Source organism: Eurytemora carolleeae, unplaced genomic scaffold (genome assembly GCF_000591075.1).
Source record: "Eurytemora carolleeae unplaced genomic scaffold, Eaff_2.0 scaffold44, whole genome shotgun sequence".
NCBI classification, from domain to species: Eukaryota; Metazoa; Arthropoda; class Copepoda; order Calanoida; family Temoridae; genus Eurytemora; species Eurytemora carolleeae.
This window is the reverse complement of record NW_019396339.1, coordinates 506,274-519,024: the sequence shown is the minus strand read 5'-3', so window position 1 is coordinate 519,024 and position 12,751 is coordinate 506,274. Positions and strand designations below refer to the sequence as shown.

Here is a 12,751-nt window from a genome sequence, read left to right as displayed (position 1 = left end):
AAGACCGGATAAGTCCCCAAGATATTGCAATTGTTATCAACTATATATTTAGGTATAATACAAGAGATGGTTTACAAGATACGTTCCAACCATAGTTCGTTTGTATTTTTTACAATGCTACACTTTAATTGAGAGATTAGGAATTGATTCACATTGGATATCAAGATCAATCATTCAAGACAAATGAAAGAAAGAAAATAGACTGAAAAGTCGCCTCAAATTTAATAAATTTGAAGCTGTTTAACATTTCAAAAATATTTTTGTTAAAAATTATACTTCTACTAAACTTTAATTCTTTAAGTCGAATGATTTGAAAAGGATCGAGAATACAAGGCCAGAAGGACAACATGATACGACTTATCCTTTTCAGAAATTAGTTTATTCACGTGAAACTTTTTCATTCGACAATAAAGCAATCTGCAATACTCAAGCGTTTTTCATGTTGCTACAAAATAAGCAATTTACCAGTAAGTTATTAAATCGCTTATAATGTGAAATGTGTCTGTTTACAACTTTACACTGCATAAATGCTGTTTCTCATGTTCATTGGACTACTTGAAGTCTAAGTTGTCTTAATATGATAGGGAGTGACAGTAATTATCAAAAATGTCAAAAATAGCAATTTCCCAAATGCCTGGGTATCTGAAAATTTCCCAAATACCTATACAGATATTTGAGTGTGGTATATTTTTAAGATTTTGGAAATTTCTCAAATGACTGGAAATTTCCAAGATACCCAGGCATTCGAGGAATTTCCCAAATGCCTGGGTAACTGGGAAATTTCCCTAATGCCTGAGAATCTGGGAAATTTCCCAAATGCTTGGGTATCTGGGAAATTTTCAAATGCCTGAGTATCTGGGAAATTTTCCAAATGCTGGTTTTTGGGAAATTCCCCAAATATCCAGTTATTTTAGAAATTTCCAAAATCTTAAAAATATACCACCCTCAAATACCTATAAGAATTTGGGAAATTTCCCAAATGCCTGGGTATCTGGGAAATTTCCCAAATACCTACAGATATTTGAAGGTAGTATATTTTTAAGATTTTGAAAGTTTCTCAAATGACGGGAAATTTCCAAGATACCCAGGCATTTAGGGAATTCCCCAAATGCCCAGACATTTGAGGAATTTCCCAAATACCTAGGTTTTTGGGAAACTCCCTAAATATCCAGTCATTTGAAAAATTTCCAAAATCTTAAAAATATACCATCTTCAAATATAGGAATTTGGGAAATTTCCCAAATGCCTGAGTGCCTGAGAAATTTCCCAAATAATAAATAAAAATTGAATTTAGGCGTTTAAATGTTGATTTTCAAGTTACCATTTGTTAAACTCATTTTTTTGCGAATTTTTCTGTTTCAATTGTGCTTTAAAAAAAAAAAAATGTCGCCATGTTTTCCGGGTAAAATTGTTCAATTTTGACTGTCTATAAACCTTCCCTTTCACAACAAATTTGGGCCCGAACGGTTAAACCGTTTTGAATTAAATACTGCCAGAAAGACAGACACCAAGAAAAGCAAAGTTTATATTTAGATGCTTCCATTTCATTACAGCTTTAAAGAATATTATTTTCTTAAATCAGGAGGAGAAAAGTTTTCAATCTCCCATTGGACTTCTATCCAAGGTAAATTTTTATTTTTTCTTCTGACAATAGTTTAATTTTTATTCTGACAATAGTTTATTTTTTATTCTGACAATAGTTTATTATTTATGATGACATTTGAAAGATTTTGAGATAATTCTTTTTTTGTCGACAAGAAAGTATTTGATCAAAATATTTAAATTTTTTGAAAATTTACTTGATCTTGTAGGTTAAAACGAACATTGCATATTATTGGCATAATTTTACATTTTTATACCTACTTCATTTGCTTTCGATAATTGTAAGCTTTTTAAATTTGAAAAGTTAGTTTTTTATTCAACAACCTCAGAATATAACACAATTTGTATAGGACTTAGGTGTTCCCTGTCAATGAAATGTCCTGTCTATAAAATGTCTTTCTATGAAATGTCCAAACACCTTAAAACTAAACTAATGGTAAAACTATGTATCATGGTAAACTAAGAGGTCCTGATTAAAACTAAACTAATGGTAAAATTATGCATCATGGTAAACTAAGAGGTTCTGACTCTGTCTTGACTTTAGAACCCATTCTCACCCACTAGATTGTAGACAACGGCGTACACAGATATAAATTTAGGGTGGGGGGCGAATATGCATGAAGGGTAACATTTTTGTCTGCCCCCCCCCTACTAGCTCCAAGGGGGGTGGGGGGCAAAATTTGAACTGTAAATTTAAATTATTTTCCTTCTTGGATACTTTAAAAAGTTCATAATCAGTACAATCACCTAGCAAGTACTACTTTATCTCTCATTAAAAAAAAACTAGCAGAAAAAAACAGCAAACAAATTGTTTATGCTCTTCATTCGTAAGTTTCAGATTTGATAAGCGGTATATCTCTGAGTTGAAAGGGGGGGGGGCACTGCCCACTTGTCCCCCCCCCCTGTGTACGCCCTTGATTGTAGATTTTTCGCTTTTGATGTTCTAATTTTTTGTTGTTGGACTATAAAATAATTAAGTATTTCAGATCTCTTTCGATTTATTTCTTAGGGATTTTTAACTAGATACAGACCGTTGTATAGTTAGATATACGTGGTATATGTCCGTTGTATAGTTAGATATACGTGGTATATGTCCGTTGTATGGTTAGATATACGTGGTATATGTCCGTTGTATAGTTAGATATACGTGGTATAGGTCCGTTGTGTAGTTAGTTATACGTGGTATATGTCCGTTGTATAGTTAGTTATACGTGGTATATGTCCGTTGTATAGTTAGTTATACGTGGTATATGTCCGTTGAGTAGGTCGTGCCGGTTCCGAGAAAAGGGTTGACGTTCCGAAAAAGTTTGGCCGGCAAAAGCAAATTCTTGAAATCGTCGGCTTCATTGAAAATTTGGATTACGTGAACTACAAATGAATATATATGTTTTGTATAGCTATATATATATATAAAGTTGTAATGTCTGTTTGTTTGTTTGTTTGTCCGATCAGAACTCAATTTCATAAACCCCTTGACCGAACTAGATAGATTCATGAGAATTTTCTTAGCTGGGTTACCACACAACTTCTTTATATAAGACTAGTTGAAGTTTTCAGCAGTCTTTTATCTCTTCAATCATCATAACTTCTTTAATTAAAGAGCTATTGAGCAGAACAATTATGTTTTGAATAATACACATAATATACATAATAATAATAGTATACAAATATATGTGGGGGGGGACATAGTGTTAAGTTGCGATATGGGGAAGGGGGAGAGGGATTATTCTTATCATTACACCCTTGTAACAAGGGGATACATTTCAACTTAAAATCATTTATCTTTTCATCCATATCTTTGTATTCATCCATATATTTTCATCCATATATTTGTATTCATCCATATCTTTTCATCCATATCTTTGTATTCATCCATATCTTTTCATTCATCCATATCTTTTCATCCATATCTTTTCATTCATCATTTTTTCATCCATATCTTTTCACTCATCTATATCTTTTCATTCATCCATATCTTTTCATCCATATCTTTGTACTCATCCATATCTTTTCATTTATCCATATCTTTGTTTTCATCCATATCTTTTCATTCATCCATATCTTTTCATTCATCCTTATCTTTTCAATCATTCTTTTCATTCATATCTTTTCATTCATCTATATCTTTTCATCCATATCTTTTCATTCATATCTTTTCATTCAACCATATATTTTCATCCATATCTTTTCATTCATCCTTATCTTTTCAATCATTCTTTTCATTCATATCTTTTCATTCATCTATATCTTTTCATCCATATCTTTTAATTCATATCTTTTCATCCATCCATATATTTTCATCCATATCATTTCATCCATATCTTTTCATCTACATCTTTCCATTCATCCACATCTTTTCTTTCATATCTTTCTGTTCATCCATATCTTTTCATCTATATCTTTTCACTCATCTATATCTTTTCATCCATATCTTTTCATCTATATCTTTCCATTCATCAAATCTTTTCATCCTTTTCTTTTCTTTCGTATCTTTCCATTCATCCTTATCTTTCCATTCATATCTTTCCATTCATCCTTATCTTTCCATTCATATCTTTCCATTCATCCATATATTTTCATCCATATCTTTTCATTCATATCTTTTCATTCAACCATATATTTTCATCCATATCTTTTCATTCATATCTTTTCATCCGTATCTTTTCATCCATATCTTTTCATTTTTATCTTTCATTCATTCATATCTTTCCATTAATCCATATCTTTCATTCATCTCTCTATCTATCTATCTATCTATCTATCTATCTATCTATCTATCTATCTATCTATCTATCTATCTATCTATCTATCTATCTATCTATCTATCTATCTATACAGTAGGGTATAGAGTACAGTAGGTTATAGAGTACAGTAGGGTAAGGTGAGTACAGTAGGGTATAGAGTACAGTAGGGTATAGAGTACAGTAGGGTATAGAGTACAGTAGGGTATAGAGTACAGTAGGGTATAGTGTACAGTAGGGTATAGAGTACAGTAGGGTATGGAGTACAGTAGGGTATGGAGTACAGTAGGGTATAGAGAGTACAGATTTGTCAGAAGTTCTCAAGAACAAATCTAATAGAGTTTATAACTTAATGTACGAGCATAAAGTTACGTCTTTAAAGCTCTTAAAAAAAATATATATAAATATGTTTTTAATGCTTATATCCGTCGAAAATATTTTTTTAACATTTTTACTATTTTTTTTTTGCAATTTTGTCAAACCTTCCAAGCCATCTTACGAAATTACTAAAGATTAGCTAGCCTAGAAGACACGGTGTACTAAGCCAGTGGGGTCGGTCAAATAGGCCTAGGATTAGGCCGGGTACTGTAAAAAGTCTGAACGCGCCATGGGAGTTGTCATAGTTAGTCCTCCGACGGGACTATGCCAAGAAAATTGACCCCTGTCGTATGTTAGTCTGGTTAGGGCGACGTACTGTACCATAGGATCGGGTCAGTACACGCTGTTATCTGGCAGGCCGGTACAAACTAGGCACGTCCTGTTCGAATTCAAATTTACTACGACCCAGAGTGAAGAATGTTACGCCAAACTAAAGTAAATTGCATTTAAGATTAAAATATAATTTGTTTACAATCAGAACTCCGTTTAATAAATAGCTGTTGAGAAGAACAAGATGTTTTGAAATTTTAATTTATAAATCAGAAAAATTTGTTTCTCTCAAGTATCTTGACGTAAAATCAAAACTAAGAGGAGATACGAGGTCATAAAGTACCCCCAGTGCTCACCACATTCTTTACACCTATATATTTTGACTCTTAGATCTCTTAGATGTGAAAACGGGATGCCCCCAGACTCTCGACCTTTGCAGCCTTTTTATGATGTAAATTCTTTAATGTGTTAAATTGTAAAATTTATTATCAAACTGATAGCCAAAGAAGAACGAAGGAGATTACCGAATTGGAAACTTTTCTGCTACATCTATATTTGATCTCTCATCCCAGGAAGGAGGGGGGGGGGGATAATCCCCTCTTTCCCGGGACGAATTTTGGGATGCTAACCATGGAAAACCCATTGGTATTGGCTCCGGATCTGGAACCCCGAGTCTAATTGGTTGCGGAGCTGGAGTCCTCGCCTCTCATTGGTTGGAGCTAATCCGTCCCGGTTTCCTATTGGTTGGGAAGGTTCCATGAAGATTTAGGACGGAGAAACCAGAGAATGGGGGAGGAGCAAGGAATGATCAGTTCTCTTGAGTCAGGATCAGGAACCACCCCTTCTCCTTCTCCTAAATACATGACCTCCTCGTCTCCTAGGAAAATGCCCCATTCAGGTGATTTCAACATTTGGAAAAAAGAAGTTTTAAAAGTTATAAAATGCATCACATCAAAAAAACAAATTTAAACAAAAAAGTTGATATACAGAGTGGATCTTTACTAAGGGGTCTGTAAGCGTAATTTTAATTCACCCTCCAAGCAAAGATGGCAATTACCGATTCGCGACAGTACCCTTGAAACCTTTATTTGATCAATAATGTAGCAGATATTATCATTTTCTAGGTTTAAAATTGTTTAGGTTTGATAATTCCTATGTGATTTGAAAATCAAGGTTGCACTCGATCCGCGACCGGCGGGTTTCCTGACGTTCTACCATCCTCGTATGTGAAACGATCCGGCGTAAACCCTGCAATAGAAATGCACGCACAATCAATTTTGTAGAAAACCATAATTATTCAGTTTTCAAAACTATAAACATTGATGTCTAATCTAATTCATGCATGACTAAATAATGTTGTGAATCGGGGCGTTGCCATTTTGCATGGAGGGTTACTTGAAATTACGCTTACAGTCCCTTTAAACTGCAGGGGCGGATTCAGATCTTTGAAAAGGGTGGTCAACTCACAATAAAACTGTGATGGTGGGGAGGGGGAGCACCGAGCGAAACTTTTGAGCGAGGAGGGGATGGAGGGGGTACATGGGGGCGGGAGCCCCATGCAATTGAACTTGCATTGAGAGTGAGTATTTTAAGTGCTCAAGAAAACAAATTACTCTTGAAATATGTAAAAATACTGCCACCTTCCAAAAATCGTATAATTGGACGGACCCAATGGTTTTTTTTAATTAAATCGGTCAATTTTTAACATTTTTATATTCTTCAATTTGATTTGAATTTGGGAAAACAACCTATTTTTAAAAATAATCCATGTATTAGTGTTTTTATTTACATTTTTATTATCATAACCCATATCAGGGAACCATTTCATGGAGCCATTTCAGGGAGCCATTTCTGGGAGCCATTTCACGGAGCCATATCAGGGAACCATTTCTGTTTTTTTAAATTGCATTTTTCAAATAGTCCAAGTATGAATAAATTTCGCTTCTGTTAAATGGTTTCTGAAAAAATGTCACAAAATTTGACACCCCGAAGCCCTACCATAGTTTTGGTGTCGCTGTAATGTTACTAAAAACTTTAACTTTAATGCAATTCTGAAATCGTAATAAACTTAATTATCAAAATAGGAAAGAATCATATTCAATTACTTAACAGCGTTGGCTAAAATCTTAAAATCTATCGGATTGATGAAAAGTAAAAGTATCATGATTTATCAATGAATTAAAAAATGTTTAGTCAAATGACCTTAAAGTATCTGCTAGAATACAGTTTCAGTAAACTTTCAAGTTTACTTTCAGGTCTCTAGAAAAAGGGGGGGGGTCTCTGAGTTTAAAAATCCAAGAAATGTTCACTAAATTATCATTTTATGTGGAAAAAGATATATTTTCTTTATTAGGGCAAGCTGGCATAAACCAGCTAGGAGGTGTGTTCGTAAACGGCCGACCACTTCCGGACATAATTCGTCGACGAATAGTAGAGCTAGCTCTTATGGGAGTTCGACCCTGTGACATCTCAAGGTATTAAAAGTTGTAAAAAAAGAATATGTAAAACCTTTACTTTACGCACATAACCACTAATATGTATACTGCATGCTATTTAGGCAGTTGTTGGTCTCACATGGTTGTGTCTCAAAGATCCTCACCAGGTTCTATGAAACCGGTTCCGTTAAACCTGGTTCCATCGGAGGAACCAAACATAAGGTAACTAATAAGGGTTCCATTTGATAAACCAAACATAAGGTAATTAGGAAACATGGTTCTATTGGAGGAACCAAACATAAGGTAACTAGGAAGCTAGGGTTTCATTTAAGGAACCAAACATCAGGTAACTAGGAAGGGGGGGCATGGTTCTATTGGAGAAACCAAGCATAAGGTAATTAGGAAGAGGGGGGGGGGGGTCATCATGGTTCTGTTGGAGGAACTAAACATCAGGTAATTAGGAAGGGGGGTGGGGCCTAGGTAATTAGGAAGGGGGCATGGTTCTATTGGAGGAACCAAGCATGAGAATTTGGAAGGGGGGAGTAACCAATCATAAGGTAATTAGGAAGGGGGCATGGTTCTATTGGAGTAACCAAGCATAAGGTAATAAGGAAGGAGGGCGGGGGGGGGGGTAAAATATGGTTCTATTGGAGGAACCAAACATAAGGTAATTAGGAAGGGGAGGAGGGGGGGGGGTTAAAATAAGGTTCTATTGGAGGAACCAAACATAAGGCAGCTGAAGGAAGAAGGTATATATACTACAAATAAAGGTTCCACTTACATTTAAACTCAATTTTTTCCAAAAATTTTAAAATGGCCTTTGAAAATAAATTTAGAATCTTGAAAGAAATAAAGTTTGAAACTTTAAGCAAAATATTTTCGAATAAAATTTTGCTCAAAAAAAGTTCCGTTTTGAAACAAGTTGGTTGTAAGTATATTTTAAATCTATTTTTTGTACTTCAAGCATTTCTTTAGAAAATATATACGCAAATAATGATGAAAATAGAAAATAGATACGCAAAATAATAATGAATATAGGAAATAAGTTTTCTAATCGCTAAATCTTTTCAACCAGTGCATGGAGCTGAAAATTATAGGATTGGATACTATTAATCCTGATTACTTAATTCACTGTGGAAACTTATGATGTTCTAAATCCTCTCTTTTTGTACACTCTGATTGGTAGAATTTTATGTAGTTTAGTGGATTAAGATTATATTAATCTAAAGATTAACAAAAAGAGGACATCAAGCATTGATCTCGATATCCACAATTCTAACGTTTTCAGCTTTGATGGTGCAGACTTTTAAAATTTTTAAGTTAAACTATTTGATCTAACATATAGTATAAAATATCATAGCCCTGCGACATCGGATTTCAAAGATAAAAATTAGAGTTTGTGGCAAAAACTCATTTTCTTTGTATTTAGCAAGTTGCAACTCCATCAGTAGTGAAGAGAATAATTAGAATAAAAACAGAGAATCCAGGCATGTTCGCTTGGGAGATCAGAGAACAGGTAAAATAGTCTTTGATCTGCGCGGCAATATCCAAAAAAGTATAGATATTACTCAATTGGTCTAAATACTCATTATCTCTCTATGAAGATTTTCGAACATTTTCGCCTGCTCTGTCTCTACAAAATGTTTATTGGACATCTTTATTTATGTAGAAATACATCCTCTTCATTATTATAATCTAACTGGTACGAGTTTGTGACCTTGTTTCACCCCAAAAAGAAGAACAGCAACCGAAGTCAAACTAAAGTAAATTTTGCATGTTTACAATTATAACAGCTATTGAGACGAACAAAAAAAGTTTTGAATTTCAAATTTAAATTCTGATAAACTTAATTTTCTCATACTTGTAAATAAAATCAAAAATAGATGTGCTACAAGGTCACAACGTTGTAATAGTAAATTGGTCCCTCACCTTCTTTCTTGTTCAGAATTACTCTCTGTGTCCTCATATATAAATATTTATTATATTTAGTTGATAGGACAACGTGTAGTAGAACCGTCCTCTATACCCTCTGTGTCCTCTACATATGTGTGTGTATAAATATTATATTTAGCTGATAGGACAACGTGTAGTAGAACCGTCCTCTATACCCTCTGTGTCCTCTATATATATGTGTGTAAAAATATTATATTTAGCTGATAGGACAACGTGTAGTAGAACCGTCCTCTATACCCTCTGTGTCCTATATATATATAATTCTACGGAACGCAGGACATCCTGTCTTTGAGGCTGAAACAGGACAAGGTGAATTTTAATTTGTTATCTTCTAAAGTTTTATCACCAAAAAAATAGTTTACTAGATAGATTAATTTGTGAATTATAATTATATAAATATATGTGTATATATATTTTATTTAGCTGATAGGACAACGTGTAGTAGAACCGTCCTCTATACCCTCTGTGTCCTCTATAAACAGGATTCTACGGAACGCAGGACATCCTGTCTTTGAGGCTGAAACAGGACAAGGTGAATTTTAATTTGTTATCTTCTAAAGTTTTATCACCAAAAAAATAGTTTACTAGATAGATTAATTTGTGAATAGTAAGTTAGATTAATATATATATATAGATATATGAATAAATAATAATATGGTAAACTAGCTTGGGAACCCAGCTTTGTCTGGAAACTAAACTATCTCTATTAAAGTCAACCAACTAAATTTAGATTTACTAAACCAAGCAAAGAATATTCATGTGGTTCTGCGCGCAGAGGCAATTCGTTCAAGGGGTTCCTGAGTTATGGTAAATTCGCGCAAACAAACAGAGATTACTACTCTAGATAGATAGATATCTTGATTAAACAATAATTCAGATATTTTACTTTTTAAGGTCAAGATAACTTTGGTAGAAATACATATAGATAGAAAGATAGATAGAGAATTATTTAGATAGATAGAAAGGTATATAGATAGATAGATAGATAGATATATAAATACATAGATCGAAAGATAGACATATAAATATATAGATAGAAAGATATATGTATAGAAAGATAGATAAATATATAGATAGATAGATAAATATATATATAGAAGGATACATATATAGATAGAAAGATAGATAAGGTAGATATCCTAAATGGAATCCATTTCATGACAAATATATTTACCCCGCTTCCTGTTCCAGAAAAACTTTCAGCTGCTCTAACTTTTCCACACACACACATTTTAATTCCATGCATTGTGTGAAACAAAATATAATATTCAATAAGATTCCTTTAGCCCAAGAATGAAAATCACCCATTCTTTATAAATTACTCTAAGTTAAAGATGCTGATTTTATTCTAAACAATTTTGTTGATAATGAGATCGCAACCATGATTAACTTATTATGTTCCGACTAGAAACTATATTTATATATTATACTTTATTCTTGTTTTTGTCTTATCATATTCTACCATTTTACCTTTGTGTACGAAATAAATCTATAATAATAATCGCTTTTATACATTGGAGTTTTGTCTAATCTTGTACTTGAAGGGACTTTTAGCGTTGTTTTAAGCGATCCTTCATGCAAAGATAGCAATGCACGATTTACAAAGATACCTTAATCTGATCAAAAATGCACGATTTACAAAGATACCTTAATCTGATCAAAAATGAACGATTTACAAAGATACCTTAATCTGATCAAAAATGAACGATTTACAAAGATACCATAATCTGATCAAAAAAGCACGATTTACAAAGATCCCTTAATCTGATCAAAAATGAACGATTTACAAAGATACCTTAATCTGATCAAAAATGATAAAAAATGAACGATTTACAAAGATACCTTATTCTGATAAAAATGCACGATTTACAAAGAAACCTTAATCTGATCAAAAACGGGGAAGAAAACGTAGTTTTTCGGACTTTTATGGTTTCTCCATGGCCTTTCTTACAAACAAGAAATTAGCTTGTGCAGAGAAACCAAAAATGAAAATAAACAGTTGAAATAAACAAAACCATTGATATCTAATTTATACTTGACCAGAGAAAGCGTTAAGGGTACCGTTGTAAATCGGGCATTGCCATCTTTGCATTGAGGCTCACTTGAAATTACGCTGATATTCCCTTTAAATCTTTTTCCCCAATAGATGAACAAACCCTTTAAATGAATAATATTGTATAATAAAGCCAGGGTTTAAGACTCAGATTGCTGCAGTCACGGAACTAGATTTTATCTGGACTAGACAAACATGTAATATATATATACATATATATATATTCATACTTCCGTTTATTAAACAATACGAAAACCTGTAAGCACTTACGTTCGTCTGGTAAAAGTATAAACTGTATATCTACCATTATTAAATCAGAAGCACATTTTACCTTTTTTAAACACAATCGTAAAATAAATCTTCTCTTTCTAAACTGGAAAAAAATCAAGTTTCCGTAATAAATCCAATGAACGATTGAAAACAGATGAAGATTTATTGTCACTGTGGGATATTTTGATTTGATATTTTTCTGAAAAAAACAGTTTATTTTTTCCAAGTGATGGTTTTTCAAAGTTATTATTTTTTTACTGTTTAAGCATTTTTTAGAATGGAAATTTTAGAATTATGGGCTGGCAGCTTGTAGTTACTTTTATTCAAATAGATTGTTAAATAAAATAGATGGCAACGTAGAATTTTATACACTCTTAGTATGTATTCTATCGTCACAAGTGTCAATTCAGTTTTTGTGTACGACAAAATTATCAATAATAGTGATAATTTTAGAATAAAGTGCTTTTCTTACAGTAAAATAAGTCCAATTTCATGTGTTCTTTAGTCTCTGCTTTTACACTTTCTTATTAACCTTGGAAAACATGTCCACTAATGTGAGACAATTTCGGTTTCCTTGTTATATTTGACACTTGTGACGTTGTGTATAATTGGTTCATTTCTCTGTTGCCACCTATTGTACTTGATAATCTATTTGCTTTTATTAATAAAAATGAAAACTGTAAACTATTTGTAAAAACTATTTGTATAAATTACCCCTGTAAACTATTTGTATAAACCACCCCTGTAAACTATTTGTATAAACTACCCCTGTATTCAAGGATCTAGTAGAGCTGAGGTTGACCCATGCACTCGTATACAGTATAGTTCTCATCCTCTTCCTGCCTGGAACATGCCACCATTATCTATCTATCCTTCGATATATTCAGGTTAAACCATTATCCATCTATCCATCAATATATTCAGGTTAAACCATTATCCATCTATCCATCATTATATTCAGGTTAAACCATTATCCATCTATCCATCATTATATTCAGGTTAAACCATTATCCATCTATCCATCAATATATTCAGGTTAAACCATTATC

General features: G+C 32.9%; 1 protein-coding gene across 1 annotated transcript in view; it reads left to right on the top strand.

Moving 5' to 3' along the window:
• The first annotated feature begins 5,658 nt into the window (after window positions 1-5,658).
• Window positions 5,659-12,751, top strand: part of LOC111701260 (protein gooseberry) — an 8,398-nt gene continuing 1,305 nt past the window's right edge. Inside the window, exons 1-6 of the mRNA XM_023472456.1 lie at window positions 5,659-5,889; window positions 7,345-7,465; window positions 7,549-7,648; window positions 8,856-8,942; window positions 9,498-9,560; window positions 9,803-9,911. Of these exons, the coding sequence (XP_023328224.1) occupies window positions 5,778-5,889; window positions 7,345-7,465; window positions 7,549-7,648; window positions 8,856-8,942; window positions 9,498-9,560; window positions 9,803-9,911 (592 nt within the window). The 5' untranslated portion in view covers window positions 5,659-5,777. The remainder of the gene's footprint in view (window positions 5,890-7,344; window positions 7,466-7,548; window positions 7,649-8,855; window positions 8,943-9,497; window positions 9,561-9,802; window positions 9,912-12,751) is intronic.